We start from the raw sequence: 26,234 nt of genomic DNA, 5'->3' as shown, positions 1-26,234 counted from the left end.
ATGGGTTACAAACCAAGATGCCGTATATAAGCGAAATACCAATGAAAATACAAAAACATACACTATCTAATAGAGGTTTACTTCTAATCTCATTCTTAGACAGACACTCTTCAGTTTCCAGACACCCAAAGAAGACAAAAATATAACTCATAGAGATGCACTTGAGGCGTTCTCTTCACTCACAATTGAGAGGTGCAAAAACTATTTAAAAAAACAAAATTTTTGACAAGAGGTCGGAATAAAAATTTGACACCTCTCTCTCTCTCTCTCTCTCTCTCTCTCTCTCTCTCTCTCTCTCTCTCTCTCTCTCTCTCTCCCCTCACAATATGGATACCAACGTGTTCTCTTTACTCATAATACGAATAGTGAGGGGTTCAAAAAATATAAAAAAATATAGTTTTATTGTATGTATTTCTTAAAAAATTGTGTTTAAATACTACTCCCTCTATTCTTATATATAAGAAAAAATTTACTTTTTATATTTATTGTAGAGTTGATGCATTACTTTTTAGATTAATCTTCATAAAAGTCATTTTAATATTAATTTAATAATTTTTATTCACACCGTGTCAATACCATATTACCTTCTATTTTATTTTATTTTTGACGGAATTACCTTCTATATTTTTTTTTTGAAGGAACCTTCTATATTTTTGTTGTCCCATAAACTGTCAAAATATTGATTGTTGAAATAACACAATTTTTTCCTTTTACTGTAATTTTATTTTTTATTTTTTTTTTTAATTTTATTCTCTCTGTTTTATGAAAGTTTCAGTCTCAAACCCTCAAACAGACTCGTGTTGTCTCGTGCTCCTCCGTTCTGAACCTACTTTCTGGTAGCGCCTTCTGAACTCAGTTACTTGTTATCATAATTAATTAATGTTGGCTTCTTAGTTTCAATGCCTCCATTCTGAACTCACCAACGTTTGCAAGTCCCTATTGCGGGTGAAGTAGTTACATGCTTACCTTTTGAAGACGACTCATTTCTCACAAGACCCTTTTTATGCAACTCAAATCATTAGACACTTTATGCATTTAACAATCACATTAACTATGCATACCATGTGTTCGACAAAACTTCCATTCGAAGTGTCTACCTTTGGAATTCCATGATTCGAGCGTTTGCAAAGACTCAAAGATTTCGGAATGCAATCTCTCTTTTTAGAACCATGCTTCAGGCTGACATAAGGCCTGATAATTAGGCATGACAATAAAACCCATACTCGCGGGTATCCACCCAAACCATACCCGCTTTGACGGGGAAAATCCGAGTTGACTGGGTTTGGGTTTTCCCCGATTTCAAAAGATGGGTTTGGGGCGGGTAATGAGTACATTGATACCCACCCCGAACCCGCCCCGCTTATGTTAAAAATTAGATTTCACCTATTGTTTACGTAGGAATTTGGTAAACAACCGCTAGTTTAAGTATTTAAACTCGAGAGATCAACTAGTAAATCTCAGGACAATTTTGTGTTTTGTTTACTTAGAAAAATGTTTGAGTGTTCGTCTAAAAAGTATAACAAACACTTAAGAATTAAATCTTGTGCAAACAATAAAAGAAAAAGCTAGTTCGAATCGCCTCGAAACAGCAGTTTTATGAATATATATCAAATAAAACTAAAGAACATTGCTGGAAAGTAAATTGCATTGAATGAAAATCAATTACAAACTAAATGGTTCACAAAACATACATCTTCTCTTCAAGATTCATTTCGTTCGATCGCCGAGTACTTAGAATTTTCAGAGAAAGTTTTGTATAAAATTTTGTGACCCTGATTCTTAGTGAAAAACTACTATAAATACTATGGCGAAGTGGTAACTGCTCCTTGATCATCTGGACGTTCTTTGATTTGCCACGTCGACCTACGTTCGACTCTTCTTTCTTCAGTGCGCGCCAATTCTCTATTGGGTCAGTGTTGTTTCTTTGGGCCTGGATCGACTGGCCCTTTGATCTGCTTCACCGTTTCGACGCGCCTCTTGGCGAACTAACCTTCAAGCAATAAACTTCGATGCCTTCGAAACTCCTTCCCACTTCGACACAGTTGAAGTTTCGACACAATATTTGAAAGTTTTATTTTAACAACATAACCTTCAAATAAATATTGGACCCACCACTTGTATTTAATTGATAAATACCAAATTTATGCCCAATAAATTGCCCCCCAAAAATGCCATTTTCGACTATGTCTATCGAAAGAGGAAGTGGCATTTTTGAAAGTATAAAGAGATATCTCTCTTTTGTCGTTTCCTTTCTCCTATCTCTTAGGCTAATATCCAAATTTTAAGATTGGCTCCAATACTTACTCTCTTTTCCACCTTTCAAGGGAATTAGACACTTATCAGCGTAGGAAGTTGAAGAAGTAGTTGTTTTTCCTTTTTGGATTATTTAATTCCAAAATAGCGCGCCCCTATATATAGGCAACTCCTTTCTTCATTGTTCTCTTTCCAAACCTTTCAACTGTTTCTCTTTCCAAACCTTTCAACTGTTCATCTTCCTTCTCAACTTTGGTGATTTTCTGCTGAATCTTTCGCTTTCAAACATCTTTAACTTTGAAACCTTGTTTCACTTCAACCCATCGTTCCCTTTTTCACTCGATTTCTATTAAAGTCGTTGTACCATCTCGCGATTCCCAATTTCAACCATAATCACCAACTCTGTAAATTTTTGAACCTCATCAATGGCGTCAAGTTCAAACACTAGAAAGTTGCTTCCTTACGCTGGAAAATGGACCACCAACACGCTCTCTACTTACGAAGAGGGTACGGTTCCAGAACCATCACTCAGACTTGATTTGCAAAAGATTTGGGAGAGTCAGGTAATCTTCCCATATTCTATTAATAACCTGGTGCATGCGTTTGGTGGACCTAAACCAGATGATAAGAACCGAAACCCCAACACCATGTCTATTTTCCCTATTTACAAGCTTTGTGCTCCTAGGGTTTTCATTAGCGAACCTTATAACTTTAGTTACATCAAAGCACCAAACAGGGTATTTCGATCAGCTCCTTCTTTAAATGAACAATATCTTGCTTGGTTAGAGAGGGTACAGCGCGACAAAGCTGATATTTGGCAAGCTTGTGGTATTTATGACCTTATTCAACTTTCTAGGACATGCCTCAAATACCAGCAAGAGATGATTATTGCTGCTTTGCACTTCTTTGAGTCTTCTACCAACACTTTCCACTTTGAATGTGGTATGATGACTCCCACTTTGTTTGATGTTGCTGCTATCACTGGTTTACTACCAATTGGGGATACTTATGACCCTTTTAAAGCCTCTGACACCATCAAATTTGACTTCCATAACAAATCCTACTCCAAGTACATCCTAGAAAACCAAAAGGATGATGATGAAGTGAGTGCTGAAGAGCATGTTGCCTTCTTAACTCTTTGGTTATCCCAACATGTGTTCTGCACCCAATCTCTCCAAGTGGCCAAGAAATATATCCCCATGGCCATTCAGCTTCATGAGTGCCAGCAATTCAGCTTTGCTCGACTCCTCCTTGGATGTCTTTACGAATCCATGAGAGATGCTTGTGAGCACATCAAGAAAACAGGTGATGGATCTACCTTCTTGGGTGCTGGCCCCTTCTGGTTACTGCAATTATGGCTGAATGCCACATTTCCTACAGAATTAAACCTCTTCTTGCTAGAGCAATTCTATGCTGAATCAAGTGCGCGCCAAGTCGAAGGCACAAGGCTAGCAAGATTGGTTCCTAGGATAAGAGGCCTTTCTTATGATGCACTCTTCCAACAGTATTTCAACACCTTTTTGAACTTAAAGGCATTTAAGCCTAGCTTCGCCCCTTTTATAGACAGACCACTTGGTCCTCACTAGTTTGTTCATCAATTTCCTCCTCTACCAGACTTTGAAGAATTGATCACCAACATTTGGAGGGCCTACTTAATGCCTATAGTCCTCTCTTGTCGAGTTGGACCAGCTGCTGGGGAATTTGGGTTAGTTGGTTATTTCCCAAATTTGGTATCTCGCCAATTTGGCCTAACCCAAATACTCCCAAAAAGCATATACTTAGAGGAAAGGGAAGTTTGCTTAGGCAAGTATGGCATGACAGAACCACAATATCGTTTGTTCTTGGAACATTTCGACAAGCCTACTTATGAGCTCACCCCTTTCGAATTTGCACCTTCTCATGCTTGCACTAGGGAGTTATCCAAATGGTGGTCTCTCCATTATGAAGGGCGACTGGTCGACAAGACTGTCCTGCTTACTGCTATTTCTAATGGATTCGACTCATCCATTTTGAACAAGATCAAGTCCAAACTGAACACCAGAGGTAACCTTTGCTTCGAATCATACTTGTGTAATCCCTAAAGCTGGCTCCAACAATTCTAATAAGCCTCTTCTTCCACCAACAAAGGTTGAACTAGGGGTAAGTGTTTTACCTTTGAATACACTCCAAATTCATATGTGGAATTTGGCTGAGCTTTTGCTATGCTCTTTCTCAGGTTACCACGTGAGGCGGGTGAAAAAAAATGCGCGAGCGGTAAGCGTTCGCTAGATAGTAAAGTCGCCACCGAACTTTATTTATTCCATGAGGGAAGAGGAAAAATATCGATAAAACCTCGGAAAGAACGGAAAGGTGGTCATCGCAACCAAATTTCAGGTTCGGGAGTCGGTTATGCGAGGGGAAGGTATCAGCACCCCTCACATCCGTTGTACTCAACGGGAACCTTCCCTCTAGACTTAGGTTTAAAAAATGCTTGCTTGTGTGTGCTTATAATTAAACTATTTGACTATAACTATACATATACAAAAAAGGTTTTTTTTTTATTATTGTGCTTGACGAGATCTTGAATCTCGCTCCTACGTATTCCCCGGTGCGATGGGAAATTCAAAGCTACACGCAGTTCTGGGGTAGAAAATACTTGTGGGTTGATTTGATTTTACAAAAAAAAGGACTCACATACACATAATTTTACAAAAGAACTCAAAATTTGATGGGTTATGTTCATTTTATCATTATTTACTTTTTTTGAAATAATATTCCTTATGAACGCTAATTATTCGAGTTGCTAGGTATCTACCAAGAACCCAAATAACTAGAGAATCGGAAAGCCATTTGACGGACCAATCATTTTCATTCAAGTTTTTATTTTAGTTACAGTTTTTTTTTTCAAGAAATAAGCACTTAAAGAAATTAATTTACAGTTAAAGTGCATAGTAGGCTATCACGGATCTGGGCCTTTCTGATTCAATCAGGTGGCTTGGATTTAAAGAAATCCTATAACAGATCTCGGCCTTACACTAGATCTAACGGATGGGTTTTAAAAATAAAGGGATGGGGGGCGCGCTGAGCAAGAAAGGGTGTGCGATGAGTAACAACTCATCTTCTTCCTCACATCCTCTTCCTCAACGACATCTTCTTTCATTAAAGCTCAAACGGAGCTTTTCGAAAAAAATCATTTTGGCCTCAAAAATCATAAACGAATACACTATTTCGCTTCATTTTTCGCATTGATCATGAATCTATGCTTAGATTTCACAGTGGAGGCTTATAATTCGAAAACCGAAACAACAACTTAAGAACATAAAAAAAACCAAAACGTGACTCAAGCAAAACCACACAAAATTGATGTTTGGAAAAGCTTCAGAACGTGTTTATAAACATAGATACACTGAAAACTCACTTGGTTTGAACCTCGAGTTGTGTTAACCGACCCAAGTTTTTCTTAGCAATTTTAGAGCTTCGGGTATGCTTTCTCTGGTGCTTTTCTTCGTATTTTTCTTGTGTGTTTCGCTACTGGTATGTGTTAGAAGATATTAGTGAAAGAAAATTGAAGTTTGAAGGTGGTTTGAAAGGATTTCGAAAATATGGAAAAGTGGTGAAAAGATGAGTTTTTTTGGTTATTTTTCTGTCTCTCTCGTGTTCTCTGTGTCCTCTGAAATCGCCTCCCTTAGCTGGTTCTCATTTGGTTGCATTTATAGGCAAAGATTAGGGTTTGATGTCAACAAAAGAGGGAAGAGGAGACCACTACTTTGGTTGTTTAGAGATGTTTGATCTTTTTTGAGAAAAGGTTAGAAAAAATTGGTTTTGAAGAAAATGGTGGGGAGTGGGAGGAGCATGTGATGCTGCGTGCTGTTGTTGTTGGTTTCCTTTTGATTTTTTTTTTTTTTTAATAATAACAACAATAATAATAGAAATTAATTTTTTTTAAAAAAAAAGGTAGGACAAAATTAGGGTACAACAGCTGCCCCTATTTAATTGGCTTTCATCTGAGGCCATGTTGACGACAGTCTTTACATGCTCATGACGGAAGATAATTAAATACTAAATGACCCGGATTTTGACCAGAAACAAGACGAGCCTCTAATTTGCTGATAGGGTAGGACTCTAGAATAATGAAACTCAAAGCAAATCGCTCACATGAAGCCCAAGTAAGACCCAAAATATTAACTCAAGATAAGACCTTGACATCAACTCTTAATAGGACCCATTTGAAATCCCAACACAGATAGGACTTAGGTACGTCTCTAAAACACCACATATAGGACTCAGGTAGGACCCTTAAACACCAACACATATAGGACCCATTAAAAACTTAACATCTACATAAGCAAGACTCAACCAACATTCATACAGGTAGGACTCACTTCACATTCATACAGATAAGACTCATCAAAAACTCAACACATACACAGGCAAGACTCAATCTACATTCATACAGATAGGACTCACTTCACATTCATACAGATAAGACTCATCAAAAACTCAACACTTACACAAGTAAGACTCAATCTACATTCATACAGATAAGACTCATCAAAAACTCAACACTTACACATGTAAGACTCAATCTACATTCATACAGATAAGACTCATCAAAAACTCAACACTTACACAGGTAAGACTCAATCTACATTTACTCGGATAACACATATCTAAAACTCAACATCTACATATTCTACATTTACACAAATAAAGCTTAAGCAAAACTAATTCAGATAAACTTCAAACTTAACGTCACCTCTATACAACACTCAAATAAGACCCAACTATGCTAACTCAGATAGGGTCTTTACTTGGACAGATTTTCCTCCCAGACGAACTAATTGCTAAGGTAAACTCCTAACAGCATCCTCGCAAGGTAAATACATCTCTGTGAGATACTATCCCATTAAATGAAAAAATTTGATTCCTCTTAGAGATTAAAGTGGGTTTAACCGGGAAAAGGTTCAGAATCCTCTAGATTATTGGGTTTCCACATACCATGTATGAATGCTATATGCGAGCACGTTTGTTTATGCAGAACGTTTTTTCTTTTAGGTCCAGCGTAATGATGTGATCTCTAAGTGCATGGTTTCTTTTGAGATGCATGAAATGACATGTCAGTACACGCCATCCTTCTCATCCCTTCATAGGCGTGCCTCTATTATTCTCTTTAAAACTGGTAGTATTTCTGACACTCCATGTGCTTTATGCTGCATTTTTATTCTTCCTTCAAGGAACATGATCTCTACATCTTTGTTTACTTTTATGGGACTTTTAGTCTGTACTACAGATACAAAGTTGGGAACCAAAGATCATCTTTTCATTACTTAAAAGTAAATATCTTTTTCTTGGAAAAACTTTGGCTGTATCTCTTTTTTTTTTTTTTAAAAAAAAAACCTCATGTTTTTTATGCATTATCAAGAACAAAAACCACGTTTTATGAAAAATAAGACACAAAAACAAAAACAGGGGAGAAAGAGAGATTTTATTGATGAAATACTGACCCAAGAATGGGTGTCAGTACATGAGAAAGTAATTCCTACAAGAGGAAATTACTGGTTAAGGACCAAAAATGGCAACATGAAAATAATCAACAACGTCATACACGCTGTTTCCCTTGTGACTTCCAACCTACAGAAAACCTCGTCCTCGAAGTTGATGATTAGACTGTTTACTTCCACTTGAGCTTTTACTGTGATGCTGACGCTTGCATTCTTTTGCCTTTTCTTTTGTTTTTATCTCCTTTTTTTTTTTTTTTTTTTTTTTTGACAAAATCCCTAACTTTTGCCTGGACCGCCCTTTCAGGTTTTCAGCCCACCGGGATTACATTTCCTTTTTTGATGCCCCTAATTTTTGCCTGGACCGCCCTTTCGGGTTTTCGATCCACCGGGACGCTCTCTATTGCCTAAATCTCCCTTTCGGGTTTTCGATTTAGCGAGCTTTTATTTTTCACAATAATTTTTTTTAGGCATAATATTTTTTGACTGCGTCAGCATTCACCGAGAGCGGGAATTCTTCTCCATCCATGGTGGTAATGATCAAAGCTCTCCTGAGAATACCTTCTTCACCACGTACGGCCCTTCGTAGTTTGGCGTCCATTTACCTCGTGGGTCTTTGTGGATAGGCAATATTTTCTTTAACACCAGCTCGCCTTCTCGAAACTCTCGGGGTCACACTTTCTTATCGAAAGCCCTTTTGCGTTGTTGTTGGTACAGCTGACCATGGCACAATGCTGCTAGGCGCTTTTCTTCTATAAGATTCAATTGGTCAAACCTAGTTTGGACCCATTCAGCCTCCTCCAATTTAGTTTCCATCAGGACCCTTAATGAGGGAATTTCCACCTCGATAGGAAGTACTGCTTCCATGCCATATACTAAAGAGAAGGGGGTTGCTCCAGTAGAGGTACGGATTGTTGTTCTATACCCATGCAATGCAAATGGGAGCATCTCATGCCAGTCTTTATATGTCTTAACCATCTTTTGGATGATTTTCTTGATATTCTTGTTAGCTGCTTCTACGGCGCCGTTCATCTGTGGTCGATATGGTGATGAATTATGATGTTCAATTTTGAAGCTTTCGCACAATTCCCTTACCACTTTGTTATTCAGATTTGACCCATTGTCCGTGATAATCTTGTTAGGAATGCCGTAACGACAGATTATCTCTTTCTTGATGAACCGAGCTACCACTTGTTGTGTCACATTCGCATAGGAGGCCGCTTCAACCCATTTGGTGAAATAATCAATGGCAACCAAGATGAACCTGTGCCCATTAGACGCTTTTGGCTCAATCATGCCAATCACATCAATACCCCACATAGAGAATGGCCAAGGTGCTGTCAAGACGTTCAACGGGGTTGGTGGCACGTGTACCTTATCAGCATAAATTTGACATTTATGACATGTCTTGACATAACGAAAACAGTCAGCCTCCATGGTCAACCAGTAGTATCCTGCCCTCAAAATCTTCTTTGCCATTGCATGCCCATTGGCGTGAGTCCCAAAAGATCCCTCATGGATTTCTGCTAAGAGAAGGTCTGCTTCTTGCCGATCTACACATCTGAGCAGGACCATATCATGGTTTCTCTTGTAAAGTACTTCTCCATTCAAGAAGAACTGTGATGCCAGCCTCCTCAAAGTTTTTTTATCATTGGTCGAGGCATTTTCTGGATACTCTTGCCTTTCGAGGTACCGCTTGATGTCATAAAACCAAGGTTTACTATCACATCCATCAGCGATCACTGTGTATACAGTTGGTTCATACTTGTAATCCACCTTTATGAGTGGCGCTTCGTTGTGGAAGTTCACTTTGTACATTGACGATAACGTAGCTAAAGCGTCTGCCACCTGATTTTCCTCCCTAGGAATATGGTGAAAAGTGATTTCGTCAAAGTGTTTTGCTAACTCCATGACACGAGCACAATATGGGATTAACTTGGGGTGTCGTGTCTCCCATTCTCCTTTTACCTGACAAATGACCAACGCAGAATCTCCATACACTTCTAAGATTTTGATCCTCAGATCAACTGCTGCTTCGAGGCCCATGATACATGCTTCATATTCCGCCATATTGTTTGTACAGTCAAAGCCTAATCTCGCTGCAAAGGGTTTATACCCATCCCTTGGTGATATCAGGACAGCTCCAATTCCATGCCCCATAGCGTTTGAAGCTCCATCAAAAACTAGTTTCCAACGAGCACCTGGCTCAGACCCTTCTTCATCTCCTATGACTTTTTCTTTTTCTAAGACCATGATATCCTCATCTGGGAAGTCAGATTGAACTGGTTGATGCTCTTCTAAAGGTTGATGAGCTAAGTATTCTGACAATACACTTCCCTTAATCGCCTTTTGAGTGACGTACTGGATATCATACTCAAAGAGCAACATCTGGCAACGTGCAATTTTTCCTGTGAGAGCAGGCTTTTGAAAGATATACTTGATGGGATCCATCTTCGAAATTAACAGTGTAGTGTGAGTCAACATATACTGCCTTAAACGTCGGGCAGCCCATGCTAGCGCACAATAGGTCTTCTCGAGGGCGGTGTACCTTGACTCGCAATCAGTAAATTTCTTGCTTAAGAAATAAATGGCATGCTCCTTCCTTCCGGCTTCATCTTGTTGGCCCAACATGCAACCCATCGAACCTTCAAGCACTGTCATATACATGAGGAGAGGCCTGCCCGGCACGGGAGGTGCTAAGATTGGCGGCTCTTGCAAATACTCTTTGATTTTGTCAAATGCTTTTTGACAATATTCATTCCATTCAATAGCCTGATCTTTTCTTAACAACTTGAAAATGGGCTCACAAGTGGCTGTAAGATGTGAGATGAATCGGGCGATGTAGTTCAATCTCCCTAAGAAACCACGCACCTCTTTTTCAGACTTTGGCGCGAGCATTTCTTGGATTGCTTTGACTTTATCGGGATCCACTTCAATTCCTCTTTGACTGACTATGAATCCTAGCAACTTTCCCGATCTGACTCCAAAAGTACATTTGTTGGGATTCAATCGCAATCTAAATTTCCTCAAACGGGTGAAGAGTTTGTATAGGTGAACCAAGTGGTCTTCCTCCTTTTGAGATTTGGCAATCATATCATCCACATACACTTCTATTTCTTTGTGAATCATATCATGAAAGAGTGTCACCAATAGCCCTTTGGTAAGTTGCCCCAGCGTTCTTTAAGCCGAAGGGCATGACCTTATAGCAGAAAGTTCCCCATGGGGTAATGAAAGTAGTTTTCTCTATGTCTTCAGGATCCATCTAAATCTGATTATATCCTGAGAAACCATCCATAAAGGAGAATATTGATGACTGGGCTGTGTTGTCTACCAATACGTCAATGTGGGGCAAAGGGAAAACATCCTTCGGGCTTGCTCGATTCAAGTCTCGGTAATCAACGCACATTCGCACTTTACCATCTTTCTTCGGGACTGGCACAATGTTGGCAACCCATTGAGGATATTTAGAAACAGCAAGGAATCCAGCGTCAAATTGTTTCATAACTTCTTCTCTAATCTTGAGGGCCATATCAGGTCTTGTCCTCCTCATCTTTTGCTTTACCGGTGGGCATTCGGGCCTGAGTGGTAGCTTATGTACGACTATGTCAGTATCTAACCTTGGCATATCTTGATAGGACCAGGCAAACACGTCGACATATTCTTGCAACAAACTGACCAAATTCCTCTTTACATCCTCTTGTAACGATGCGCCTATTTTGACCTCTTTTCTATCCACATCAGTTCCCAGGTTGATTACTTCTACGAGCTCTTGGTGCGGTTGAATCATTTTTTCTTCTTGTTTCAAAAGACGAGCTAGCCCTTCAAGAATTTCACAATCATCTTCATCAACTTCTTCGGCTTGGTTTATTGGAAGTTCGAAGTCAATAGGGACCCTAGCGGTGTAGGTTTCAAAGGGTATATCGGTAGATCTGCATGGGGATGTTTTTTCTTATTTTAGGGAATATGCAAGTAACAAAGAAAGAACTAAAAATAAATTGCACGAGTTTTTTCAAAAAGAATGTTGCCATTTGAAACGAAATAAAAGGAAAAAGGTTCTTATTAGACATAAAAATGCACTTTTATTGATGATAAATTTTCAAAACAAGAGGTGCCCTAAAAGAGATATCCATTTGCCTTGGGCAGAGCAAAGGAAATTTTTATTTTTCCAAGAAAAACAAAAACATTACTTAAAAGAAATTGCTGGGATCTCCTTGGCTTCCCAATTGCTAAGGACCTCATCTGGAACACAACTGCGTACTAAGCCGAGCGCATTCCCTTCAACGTCTTCAATCATGTTCACTTGCCCTTCATAGCTGAACCCTGCACTGCAGAAAGTCTCTTGGAGAGTGCGAGCTTTTCCTTGGTCAGCATTTAACAGCCCTTTTGCTGATGGTTGGTATCCCAACCCAAAACGGTTTTTTTTCTCATGGATTACTGGTATCTTTCCCCATCCTTCCTGTTGGTGTAAGCCCTAGAGGCCAATTATTTATACATAATAAATGTATTGAATAATTTACTTATCAAATAAAAGGCTTTTCTTTATTAATTTTATATATGTTAAAATGATAAAGTCCCTAGAATAGTGATAACACTGAAAAATGCACTATTTATTTAATTAAATTAGCTTAGTATTTTACTATTTCTTTGCATTTTTCGTAGTACTATTACTATTATTTTTATGTATTTCAGGTACTTCCGGAAACCGTCAAATAATTTCCTAAGTTACAAAATAAATGCTAATAAAGAATTGGATCGGAGCAGGAAGTAAAAAGGGGGTGCATGCCAAGGAAAACAACTAAAGCAAAGAAAGAAAGGCCCAAACACCAAACATATGGCTCACGCCACATAGAAGATGGCCATGCACCTTGTGGCACTCGCCACACAAACAAACACATGGCGTTGGCCATGCTTGTGGCACTCGCCACACCTATAAGCCATGGCGCCGGCCATGTGGCTTGTGGCACCCGCCACGTAGTGTTTGTTTCCTATTTTCACGGGCACGTTTCACACCGCTTTATCCTCAACTGCTCCTCAGATTACGGTGGAAATAACTACGATTGGGATGCACGTTTCTTATAACGGAACAACGAATTCAAAGGAGATATTTTTATCTCATAAAGCCTATAAATAGAGAACACTAGTCAGTGTTTTTCAAACCTTTTCTACGCTGACTTAAGAGAAAAAATTCAGTTTAAAATTTAGTTGTTAAGTGTTTTAGTTTACGGAGCAAAAAGGTGTGGTGTTGCTGCTTACACTTCCAGTTCCAGTTTCAATCAGTTTGTCTTTGATTTCCTTCGTTCCTGTGTACCTGTACTAGTTTCACTAGTATTTGTAAGTTTTAATAACAGTACTTTTATTTTATTCAGTTTCAATATTCAGATTTATGCTTTAATATAATTACCGATTCAAGTTTAATTTTATTATATTCCAGTTTGATATTCGTACCGTTTTATTCATATGCTCTGTTTGATTTACGGTTACTCTGTTTAAATGTTTCGTTTAACTAATAATTATTTAATCAGTATCCTGTCAAATAAAATCATGCGCAGCTAAATCTATTTAACTGGAATGTGAACTAGGAAGCTAATCTGGATTTGGTAATTAATCTGTGACTTACGTTTTTTTTAATCTAGTTTTCTGTTCAGTTTTTAATAATTAAATTAAAGATTTTGCACGAGAGTGAAAATTAACTAAGGTATAAATTAATAGCGCGACAGTGTGAGATTTATATCGGATAGTAAAAACTGAACATTATTTTTAAACACCGCGACAGCTCTTTAAAGATAATTAAACTATATTAGTTTTCAAAAAGTATTTTATAAATAGATGTGAGAACGAGAGTGAAGCATTCATTTATATAATATAGTATCAGTTCAATAGCGCGACGGCGTGAGACTATATTTTTAAACTAATGTTGTTTTGAGAAAACTAGATCTTTTTAATTAAATCGAATTGATTTTCAAAAAAAGTATATTTATAAGTAAGTGCGAGAGCGAAAGTGAAACATTTATTTTATATCTATACGATATTACTCAATAGCGCGAGAGTGTGAGACGCGTATCTTTTAATCAATTTCAGTTTATTAAAAAGTAACATTATTTCAAAACGCAGTTTAATTACCGAATCCATTGAAGCAACTTAATTCACATTCCGGTTAGTTTAATAATATTTTATTTAATACAGTTTAATTAATTATCTAAAACGCCTTCTTTAATTAATATCTAGCCTTAACCTTACGATATATTAAAAACATAAGCGAAATATTAACAAATAGTCCCTGTGGGATCGATAATCTTTTATAACTACACGATATACCTGTGCACTTGCAGAGTTATCGCATCAAGTTTTTGGCGCCGTTGCCGGGGACTAATTTAGTCAATTTTCGCTACTTAGTTTTTAATCTGTAACGATTAAGGCAACCCTTTTACTTAGGTTGTATGCCCAGTACTCGTACCTCCGAGGAACCATTAGAACAACCTATCCCAGAAATAGAGTGTTATATTCATTTACAACGCCGAATCCGTGAATTTCAAAAACAATTTAACCTCATACCGATGGCTCAACGCGAACGTCCTCTCAAGGACTATGCCGTTCCCTCCGAAGAGGAACCTCATTCGAGTATCGCGCCCCCTAACATCGAAGCAAGGAACTTCGAACTGAAACCCGCGCTGTTGCAAATCGTGCAACAAAACCAATTCTCTGGTTCGCCCACGGAGGATCCGAACCTCCACCTCTCGGTGTTTGTGCAGTACGCAGACACGATAAAAGCCAATGGTGTCGAACCCGAAGCAATACGACTCCGTCTTTTTCCGTTCTCTTTAAGAGACAGAGCTAGAGCTTGGCTTCAAGCTTTACCTTCGAACTCCATCACTACATGGAACGAATTGAAGAAACAATTCTTGGCCAGATATTTCCCGCCAAGTAAGACAGCTATGTTAAGAGCCCAAATCAACGGATTTAGGCAAAAAGAAGGAGAATCACTCTTCGAAGCTTGGGAAAGATACAAGGATATGATGAGACTCTGTCCACACCACGGTTTAGAACAATGGCTTATTATCCATACCTTCTACAATGGGCTGCTATATAACACTAGACTTACCATTGATGCAGCCGCCGGCGGAGCGCTGATGGATAAACCTTACCAAGAAGCCACCCAGCTTATAGAAAACATGGCCCAAAACCATTATCAATGGGGAAGCGAACGCGCTGCCATAGAAAAATCCCAAACGAAAGGCGGTATGTACGAAGTAAGCGGCATAGACCATGTCAATGCCAAAATAGAAGCCCTTTCCCAAAAGATAGAGAGTTTAACTTTATCTCCCACTGCTACCATAGCCGCAGTACAACCGAACTGTGAATTATGTGGAGTTCCTGGACACATAACCTCTGAATGTCAATTACTGGCCGGACTCGACCAAGCAAATTATGTGCAAGGAAACACGTACAACCCTGGGTGGAAAAATCATCCAAGCCTCTCCTATAAGAATAATAATGATTTATTTGCGCCTAACACTCCTCCAGGCTTCCAAAACCAAATAGGAGCCCCTGTTGCTCCGGTTGCCCCTCAAAAGTCAAACTTTGAACTTATGATGGAGAATTTTGTCCTAGCTCAGACTCAACAAAATAAGGAATTCATGAACCAAAATATTCACACTAATGAGTTGATTAAGCAGTTAGCTAACAAAATCGATTCCATTTCCACTCATAATAAGATGCTAGAAACTCAAATTTCTCAAGTGGCTCAACAACAGGCAGCTACAGCTGCCCCAACCGGAACATTACTCGGCCAACCGCAATCAAATCCCAAGTGCCACGTTAACGCTATAATGCTGCGAAGCGGAACAGAGTTAGAAGACCCCGTTGCTAAAAGAGTTAGAGCGAGAGACTTAGGAAAAAATGTAGAGAAAGACTTAGAGAGTGTAAGTGACAAGGACACTAAGAGTGAACCAATGACAGTGGAGGATGGACAAACATCGAAGGCCAAAGAGGTGATTGAGAATGATCAAGAAAAACCATATGTACCCCCTCCTTACAAGCCTCCTATCCCATATCCTCAAAGACTTGCCAAATCTAAGAATCCAGGGCAGTATGAGAAGTTTATCGAGATGCTCAAAAAGCTTCATATTGACATACCCTTCATTGAGGCTATAACCCAGATACCTTCCTATGCCAAATTCTTAAAAGAAATTCTTTCAAACAAGCGAAAGATGGAAGACATTGGGCAAGTGGAATGCAATGCAATTAGTGAAAACAAGCTAGCCCCAAAACTCGAGGACCCAGGAAACTTTTCTATTCCTTGCGTTGTTGGTAGATATGTCATAGATAAAGCCCTTTGTGATTTAGGAGCAAGTGTAAGTTTGATGCCTCTATCTATCTGCAAGAGGCTCGGACTTGGAGAGTTAAAACCTACTAAGATGTCCTTACAGTTGGCTGACAGATCTATCAAATACCCATTAGGAATACTGGAAAATGTTCCAGTAAGGATCGGCCAACTATTTATCCCTACTGATTTTGTTATCATGGACATCAGGGAAGACGTTGATATTCCCATTCTGTTAGGTAGACCTTTCTTAGCTACTGCGGGCGCTATAATAAATGTAAAGAAAGGGAAGCTTACCTTTGAGGTTGGGGATGAGAAAATCGAGTTCATACTGTCTCAATTCATGAAAGGCCCCACCTTTAAGAACTCTTGTTGTAGACTCGACATAGTTGAAGGACATATCGATAAAACCACCTCTGAACAAGTCCCTCCCGACATCCTCAAACCCCGCCCAGTAAATGATATCTTCCAGGATATAAAACACAAGAAGGGTGAGGATTATGAGACTGTGCTAGGTGGATTTCCCGATACTCACGACCAGATTTTTAAAGAATGCCAAATGCTGGCACATGGGAAGATTCACACGGTAAAGAAGAGACCTTCACCTCCTCTCACTAGAAAGAAAGCAAAAGGGAAAGAACCTATGAGATGGTTTGATGTGTTCAAATGGATCTCTAAGAATGTTGAGTACAGTGTTAAGGATATCAGTCTGAAAGAGGCGCCCTCTTGATTTAAGGGTCGTGCAAAGTCGAGCTAACCGACTTTAAACAAAGCGCTGCGTGGGAGGCAACCCACGAGTTTTTATTTTAATGTTTTCATTTGAATTTGCAGAAAATAAAGAGATCGATCGCTTAACACCCATAAGTTGCAAATCTCCAGGTTTTGCACTCCAATTATACTCTAGAGTTGCAACAGTGAGGACACTGTTGAATTTAAGTTTAGGGGAGCATTTCACTACTTTTATTTATTTTTCAGTCATTTCAATTTATTTCCCTTTTCGCATAATAAAAAATTAAATTTATAGTGTTTTCTTTGGTTTTTCTAAATTTTTCCTTTTCTTGAGCCAATTTAAAATTTTTTTCTAAATATTTAGGACAATTATTCACTTAGAAAGTATATAGGTTAAGAAAGGATGAGAGGCTAAGTTAAGGAAATTAGGGAATTTTACAACAAAATCGGTATTTTTCCAACACCCAGAAGTCTCCCTAGTATAGATATCAATTTGAATAGCCATTGTGCAAAAATCTCCTTATTTAAATTTGTGGATTCCTTTAGTAGTTTATTTATCCAGTCGGACACCATCTATAGTCACACATTAAGTAAGTTTGTCGATGAATATAAGCGAATCATCAAAGTAAATTAAAGGTCATACTGTGGTAATACGGTTAAACCTTGGAAAAAAAAATTTGAATATTGCTTGTGAAAGTAATACGAAAATTTGCATCATCAAGATAATTTGCGAGAAAAAAAAGAGTAAAATCGCTAACCGATTTTCTTACCATGTGTGTGACATAGATAAAGGGTCTTAATGTGACTGTCTAGAATGAAAAAGGATAAAACAAAGGAAATGATCTAGATTTTAGTACAACGGCATGATCCGAATTCGGTATGTATAAGAGGGAGAACTTTGTGTGTCGTTGAAATACCCTTCTTGATTGAATAAGCACCTAATTAATTAGTCTTAGCTGATTTGAATTTATGACCACGTATGAGTATTTGTGGTATTGTTTTTCTAAGTCTACATTTATGAATTGCTTAGTATTTTAAATATTTTCCATATGCAAGCAAAATTGCTTGAGGACAAGCAATGGTTCAAGTTTAGGGGAGTTTGATAACACCGAAAAATGCACTATTTATTTAATTAAATTAGCTTAGTATTTTACTATTTCTTTGCATTTTTCGTAGTACTATTACTATTATTTTTATGTATTTCAGGTACTTCCGGAAACCGTCAAATAATTTCCTAAGTTACAAAATAAATGCTAATAAAGAATTGGATCGGAGCAGGAAGTAAAAAGGGGGTGCATGCCAAGGAAAACAACTAAAGCAAAGAAAGAAAGGCCCAAACACCAAACATATGGCTCACGCCACATAGAAGATGGCCATGCACCTTGTGGCACTCGCCACACAAACAAACACATGGCGTTGGCCATGCTTGTGGCACTCGCCACACCTATAAGCCATGGCGCCGGCCATGTGGCTTGTGGCACCCGCCACGTAGTGTTTGTTTCCTATTTTCACGGGCACGTTTCACACCGCTTTATCCTCAACTGCTCCTCAGATTTCGGTGGAAATAACTACGATTGGGATGCACGTTTCTTATAACGGAACAACGAATTCAAAGGAGATATTTTTATCTCATAAAGCCTATAAATAGAGAACACTAGTCAGTGTTTTTCAAACCTTTTCTACGCTGACTTAAGAGAAAAAATTCAGTTTAAAATTTAGTTGTTAAGTGTTTTAGTTTACGGAGCAAAAAGGTGTGGTGTTGCTGCTTACACTTCCAGTTCCAGTTTCAATCAGTTTGTCTTTGATTTCCTTCGTTCCTGTGTACCTGTACTAGTTTCACTAGTATTTGTAAGTTTTAATAACAGTACTTTTATTTTATTCAGTTTCAATATTCAGATTTATGCTTTAATATAATTACCGATTCAAGTTTAATTTTATTATATTCCAGTTTGATATTCGTACCGTTTTATTCATATGCTCTGTTTGATTTACGGTTACTCTGTTTAAATGTTTCGTTTAACTAATAATTATTTAATCAGTATCCTGTCAAATAAAATCATGCGCAGCTAAATCTATTTAACTGGAATGTGAACTAGGAAGCTAATCTGGATTTGGTAATTAATCTGTGACTTACGTTTTTTTTAATCTAGTTTTCTGTTCAGTTTTTAATAATTAAATTAAAGATTTTGCACGAGAGTGAAAATTAACTAAGGTATAAATTAATAGCGCGACAGTGTGAGATTTATATCGGATAGTAAAAACTGAACATTATTTTTAAACACCGCGACAGCTCTTTAAAGATAATTAAACTATATTAGTTTTCAAAAAGTATTTTATAAATAGATGTGAGAACGAGAGTGAAGCATTCATTTATATAATATAGTATCAGTTCAATAGCGCGACGGCGTGAGACTATATTTTTAAACTAATGTTGTTTTGAGAAAACTAGATCTTTTTAATTAAATCGAATTTATTTTCAAAAAAAGTATATTTATAAGTAAGTGCGAGAGCGAAAGTGAAACATTTATTTTATATCTATACGATATTACTCAATAGCGCGAGAGTGTGAGACGCGTATCTTTTAATCAATTTCAGTTTATTAAAAAGTAACATTATTTCAAAACGCAGTTTAATTACCGAATCCATTGAAGCAACTTAATTCACATTCCGGTTAGTTTAATAATATTTTATTTAATACAGTTTAATTAATTATCTAAAACGCCTTCTTTAATTAATATCTAGCCTTAACCTTACGATATATTAAAAACATAAGCGAAATATTAACAAATAGTCCCTGTGGGATCGATAATCTTTTATAACTACACGATATACCTGTGCACTTGCAGAGTTATCGCATCAAATAGTCAGTTCACTTATGGAACGTTAAGTATGACTTAATCGTGAGATTCCATTAAATATAAGAACACTATTCTTAAACATATCCATAGTCAAGTTTTATTGTGAAATGGGATAACGATAAAGCATAAAGACTATTATGTTGGTAGACTGATGATCATATCTCACTGATCATGGATAATGAGTTATCAAGTCTTCACATAGATATAAATGTTAAGGGTAACTTTATATCGGATTGACCCACCATGAGAATACTACATAGAGTGTTATGAAATGTCATAAGTTTTCTCATAGTGATAAAAGGTGTATTCCACCCTTCGACCTAAAACCACTATGTACCCTAGATGCAGGAGTGTAATACCTTGTTGCCATTCAAACGTTATCCGTAACTGGATAATTATAAAGTTGGTTGACGGGTATCCCACGAATCATGCTGAGGGACATGAGTGACCTAGATGGAATTTGTCCCTCCTACATAACGGGAGATATGTCTATGGGCCCAATGTAACGACCCAAAATTTAGTATTCGTTATTTAATTATTTTATTACGCGAGGGCGTGATTTATAATTAAATTATTAAGCGGCGAATAATCATTTAGCGAGAACGTAAGTTAATGAGCGAGAAGTTATGTTGATTGGGCCTTGGGGCGTGTAAGTGGTTATTGGGCTTAGCCAATTGGGCTTTGATCCATGAGAATAGAGAGAGCTATAAGTAGCAAGTCAACCATGAATAGTCTCATAATTTATGTTTCATGAGAAAGGAAGATTGAGAGCTAGGGCAAGAGCCAAAGAGAAAGAGAAGAGCAAGCTTGTGGATTCGTCGAGCTAAGGTACGAGAGTTAGATTACATATTCGTGAGTGATTCGAAAGAGGGGAGGATGTCGATTCCTCCATTCCCAAACTCTTTCCACTCTATTTTCTTATGGGTTTTGTGAGAGATTTACTCAATGATAAGTAAATGTTTTTGATCCTAAAATGAGTAGTAAACTCCTAGGACATGAGGTGAACAACTTTGGGGAGTTGGAAATGGGTATGTGTAGATGTTTTACTATGTTTGTGGTTTTTGCTTAAAAATACAATTTAATGCATGATCTTGCATGCTTGGAGGTGTTTGGTTGTTTTTGAATGTGTATTTATGTATATATGTATGGTATATGCATGATTGATGGTTTACTTTGCATTTATAACATGTTATAATGTATTTTGGATGGATTTGGATGTTAAACTGCCTTAGAAAACTCAAGAACAGATATTTTTCTGGTGTGGTTCGCTACCTGCTCGCTACAGCGAACACGCTCGCTAACAGCTCGCTAATTGGTTTTTGGCTCTGTGTCTGTTCGCTACCTGCTCGCTATAGCGAACAACACTGTGACAGCAACTTTTTGATAATTGTTTTAAGTGCAATTAGGCACTTGTAACATGGTTTAAGGGTATCCTTACATGATTGTTGATACATGTTGATGCTGTTAATGCTTATTGTTAATCGTTATATGATTCGCACGCGTATGCAATGACTTGTAGTTTAAGTGACTATGTTTATGTTTTAGCATTAATTTGCAATGTTAAGGAAATGATGTGTGTTTTATGACATAAGTGTAAATGAAACTTTATGTGTATAAAAATGGTTATGCAGATAATTATCATGTGAATAATTATGATTTGAGTGATAGGATATTGTGTTATCCTAATGTGTTAGATGTTGGAATTGTGTTTCCGCATCAGTGAATGAATAGCTTCGAGCTAGATAGCGTCATGTATTTGATGTGTTTAAAAGTAATCATGCATTCATGAATAATTGTGTTATGGGAATCATGTGAATTCCAATAATTGATGAAAATGGTTTATGTTTATGAAAAGTGGCCGAAGATGGGATTGTGTTATCCGAGATCTGGAGCCCATATCCAAACATGATATAAAACTGTGTGACTCCTCTTTATGGGAGAGATGGTTGATGATAACCATATCCTACATGATATAAAACTGTTATTGAGCTTATCCAAGGGAGATAAGGTGGTTCGGTAAGTTCCGACGCATCCAACAAGATGTAAAACTGGGTTCATCTTAAATGGGGTGAATAGCAGCATCCAACATGATGTAAAACTGGTTTGGTCCACCATTGGTGAGACGCTTATCCTGCATGATGTAAAACTGCTGATGTAGAGTCCGTACATGACTATAATCTGAATAGTCCGTACATGACTGAAAACTGAACAGTCCGCCATGACTGAAATCTGAACAATGTAAAATTGGTACCACATGCATTAGTCGTGTCTAGGGATGACATGACATTGGATAATTGGCATTAGATGCATTAGGGTAAATGCACATGTATTTGATAATTGTTATGTGACATTATCTTATTTGATTGTGATGAGTTAACCATTTGTGCAATGTTTTACTAAGTCGTATTTGACGATGTATGCTTGAATGACAATACATGTTGATGTGTTAGAAATGCATTGTTTAGCCATGTGGATATGTATGCGAGTTAGAATATATTAAGATTGAGTGAAGAGCAAGTATATACTTATGCTTGTTTATTATTGTTTATGTTTTCTAACTCTCTGCTATGTGTAATTGCTGGACCTTTGGGGGTCCAGGTTGACAGGTTATATGTTAGCCTCGTCTGAGTGCAATGGTGAAGCTCTGCTCTGATTGAGACACGGGAAAAAGGGGTTTTTATATGTATATGCATGTAGTCCTCTTAGTAAACTCTGTTGGTCTTAAGCTTTCATTGAAAAGTATCCGTTTTGTATAACTAATAACGCATCGTTCGATGCGAGGTTTTGTTTTTAGTTCATTCGAATATTTTACTAGATAAATGTATTAGTATTATCTTTGAATGAAGTCTGTAGTATTCAAACCAGCGCTTTATAATCAGATTTTCAATTTTTCCGCTGCGTATTTTCGAAAAGGATTTTATAAAGGCAGAGTTAATTAAATAACGGGTTTGGGTGTTACAAAAGTGGTATCAGAGCAGGTCGTCTTCGGACTGTGAGGTTATGTGTCAATCAGAGCCGTTCTGTGCAGTCAGATCGAGTGAGCGTGTGTGCCAGTTGTGTCTGTCTTTTCTTGTTGTGTGTACTTGATGCGATTGATACTTATCATTGTTATAAGTTATCAAGTCAAGTAGTGGTTGTGTATTTTTATGCTTAAAGTTTTAAAAATTTGTGTGGTTTGAACTTTTGGTTTGTAGATGCTTATTGCTAATTGTTGATGATCCGGCATGATGTAAAACTGCATGTGATGAAGATTTTGTTGAAAATATAAGATTATTTTCTTTTGAGTAAGTGAAAATGAATTTTTCACTAGAGTGAGAAAGGAGTAGGATGTAAGTAGATCCTAATGTGTGTTGTTATATGTTTGTTTATAACATGTGGTAGATTGATTACTAGTACTTAGTGTGGTTCTTTAATTGAACTATGTGAATGTATTCTCATGATGAGAACTTGTTTGAGAACATGCTATGTTTTATACATGTTTGAGTAGATGTTGTAAGTATGCGAACAAACGAAATGTAATGCATGTACTTGACTCGATGTCTTGTGTACATGGATGTTTCATTGTCTTACATATAGTTTAGTTATAAATATATGTATAGACATGTGGTAGTAATTATGTATGCTAGTTGTTACGTAGGTTGTTACGTTAGCATAGACGGGAATAGTGTGTTTATGTATTTTGCAGTGGTGTGTATGTCAAGAGGACTGCACCGGGGTTTTGAGTAGAAGCTTAGATATCTTACCTTATGTTTACCCTTTTCATACGACATGCATGTGAATGCTGTCGGTATTAGATTTCTCTTGGGAGGAATAGATTTGGAATCGATAGGACGGTTAGGTGCTTACACCGGATGTTCTAGTGGAAGTGTAAAGGTGGGTTTGAGATAAGTGGGGGAGAAGATTTTGTCTCTCCAAGATGTTTCGAACGCGAGAAGTAAGGACGAATAGAGATGTTCTTGAAGTGGATTGTTTAAGATTGAGTAGCGTTGTTCGAAGTGGAGTTCTTATTTGGAGAATATTTTGGAGGAAGTATCAGATGATCATTTCGGAGTGAATCGGAATGAAGTTATTTAGCCGTAGGGAGAATGTGGCCATTGGGGAACGATGGAGCAGATTGAATGTTAAGTGAAAACCGTTGCTGGGAAACGGAGAAGACGTGTGCGTCGAGGGTAAGAAAACCTAGTGATGATCATACGACGAGTATGCGAATGGTGGATACCTTGAGAGTTAAGTTAAGTGGGAGATTGATGTCAAGGATGGAAGGTGTGGTTAGGGAACTGAAAACCCGATTACAATAAGTGGGACTGGTGGTGTTTCTAGCGGAACTCGTAGCAAGAATGTTCCATTGTTTGGTTGTCTTTCACTTGATGGTTCATCCTCAAAGAGGAGGAAGAGTGATAAAGATGGAAGCTTTGTTGATGAAAAGTTTTCAGAGGAATCTGATGAGAGTTGTGTTGGAATCAACAAGACGGAGATCATGGTTGTTTGGAAATCAACTTTTGATAGTAGCTGAGATTTAAATACAGAATTACTAGGTGATCAAGAAGAGCCTAGGAAGGATTTATAAAGGTTGAGTATGTTTGAACCGAGTAGTCATTTCTTGGAAGGATTTGAGAAGCTTAGAAATAGAGGAAGGAAATGAATCCATTTGGACGATAATCAGACAACTAGTGTCTAAGATTGGATGAAACCTTAGAGGTTGATGATAAGCTAAGTGCGAAGTGTTACCTTTGGATGTTTGGGGATAAGAAAGTTAGCCTTTGGAAACGTGTCGAGCACGAGTATTAGAGAGACGTAAGAAAGTGACTTATGTCAAGTAAGAATTTGCGGAAAGGACTATCTCACACATAAGTGATTGTTGTGTTCGGAAAATAAAACAGTTATGATGGGGTTCGACGCAACGATTTGGGAATTGCGAAGGAAAAGAATTTGACGGTTGGAGATAATATATTTTTGGAATGTGTTAAGAACTTTGAGAAGTTGGACAACAAATGAGTGTAGAAGTTGTACTACCGAATGAATGGTTGGAGTGAGATTCGATGCAGTTAAGAACTTATGGAATTTGAAAAGTTGTGAAGTATGCAACGGAAGGGTCTTTCGGAGTATTTTGGGTTAAGTGGTTTTGTTTTGGAGTGGTGCTGCGAGTACCGTAAGATGTTAAGTTGAAATTTTAAGTAGTTTGATAAGAATGATTTATACCGTTGTCACGATTGTTGACTATCTATCGACAAATCGAGGGATTAGCTATCCTTGATCTATTGTTGGTAGTAAACTTCATTGTGTAGATTGGAATAAACTGATTTTGTCAGACTTGGTTTGTTTGGAATTTGAATGATTGTTGGTGTGAATCCGGAAGAAGTGTTATTTTGACCGGAGAGGGTATAAAGGAATACCGAGGGAAGTAAAATGATTCGGAAAAGTGACGTATAGGATTGCTTTGCCGCCATCATGGGCGAATTTGCATGAAGTGTTTTGTATGTTTTGGTTAAGGTAGTATGAGGAAACCCATTGGTTAGAATGTAAGTTGGAATTAGAAAGTCGGATGAGAGAGTTCATCCGAGGTTGTTCTTAGTCGAGCCATTTTCGAGGGCGAAAATATTTTTTTAGTGGGGGAGAATTGTAACGACCCAAAATTTAGTATTCGTTATTTAATTATTTTATTACGCGAGGGCGTGATTTATAATTAAATTATTAAGCGGCGAATAATCATTTAGCGAGAATGTAAGTTAATGAGCGAGAAGTTATGTTGATTGGGCCTTGGGGCGTGTAAGTGGTTATTGGGCTTAGCCAATTGGGCTTTGATCCATGAGAATAGAGAGAGCTATAAGTAGCAAGTCAACCATGAATAGTCTCATAATTTATGTTTCATGAGAAAGGAAGATTGAGAGCTAGGGCAAGAGCCAAAGAGAAAGAGAAGAGCAAGCTTGTGGATTCGTCGAGCTAAGGTACGAGAGTTAGATTACATATTCGTGAGTGATTCGAAAGAGGGGAGGATGTCGATTCCTCCATTCCCAAACTCTTTCCACTCTATTTTCTTATGGGTTTTGTGAGAGATTTACTCAATGATAAGTAAATGTTTTTGATCCTAAAATGAGTAGTAAACTCCTAGGACATGAGGTGAACAACTTTGGGGAGTTGGAAATGGGTATGTGTAGATGTTTTACTATGTTTGTGGTTTTTGCTTAAAAATACAATTTAATGCATGATCTTGCATGCTTGGAGGTGTTTGGTTGTTTTGAATGTGTATTTATGTATATATGTATGGTATATGCATGATTGATGGTTTACTTTGCATTTATAACATGTTATAATGTATTTTGGATGGATTTGGATGTTAAACCGCCTTAGAAAACTCAAGAACAGATATTTTTCTGGTGTGGTTCGCTACCTGCTCGCTACAGCGAACACGCTCGCTAACAGCTCGCTAATTGGTTTTTGGCTCTGTGTCTGTTCGCGACCTGCTCGCTATAGCGAACAACACTGTGACAGCAACTTTTTGATAATTGTTTTAAGTGCAATTAGGCACTTGTAACATGGTTTAAGGGTATCCTTACATGATTGTTGATACATGTTGATGCTGTTAAAGCTTATTGTTAA

General features: G+C 37.7%; 2 protein-coding genes and 1 non-coding gene across 3 annotated transcripts in view; 1 reads left to right on the top strand and 2 right to left on the bottom strand.

The window, feature by feature from the left end:
* Positions 1 to 14,284: 14,284 nt before the first annotated feature.
* LOC123896176 lies at positions 14,285 to 16,780 on the top strand. Its single transcript, XM_045946599.1, has one exon. It carries the CDS (start codon positions 14,285 to 14,287, stop codon positions 16,778 to 16,780), a length of 2,496 nt encoding a protein of 831 aa, XP_045802555.1.
* On the bottom strand, positions 14,663 to 14,769 carry LOC123900183. The gene has a single exon (XR_006805835.1). It is a non-coding gene; the product is annotated as a small nucleolar RNA R71 (small nucleolar RNA).
* A 1,567-nt stretch (positions 16,781 to 18,347) lies between the features above and the next one.
* LOC123896175 overlaps positions 18,348 to 26,234 on the bottom strand; it is a 33,208-nt gene continuing 25,321 nt past the window's right edge. The window contains exon 2 of the mRNA XM_045946598.1: positions 18,348 to 18,417. Within this exon, the coding sequence (XP_045802554.1) occupies positions 18,348 to 18,417 (70 nt within the window). The remainder of the gene's footprint in view (positions 18,418 to 26,234) is intronic.

Source organism: Trifolium pratense, linkage group LG7, assembly GCF_020283565.1.
Source record: "Trifolium pratense cultivar HEN17-A07 linkage group LG7, ARS_RC_1.1, whole genome shotgun sequence".
In the NCBI taxonomy this organism is placed as follows: Eukaryota; Viridiplantae; Streptophyta; class Magnoliopsida; order Fabales; family Fabaceae; genus Trifolium; species Trifolium pratense.
Note: the sequence above shows the minus strand (reverse complement) of the source record. Positions and strands in the feature narration are given on the sequence as shown.

Coding starts and splice junctions, on each gene's coding strand:
- LOC123896176 (XM_045946599.1), top strand. CDS start 14,285: ATGGCTCAACGCGAACGTCCTCTCAAGGACTATGCCGTTCCCTCCGAA.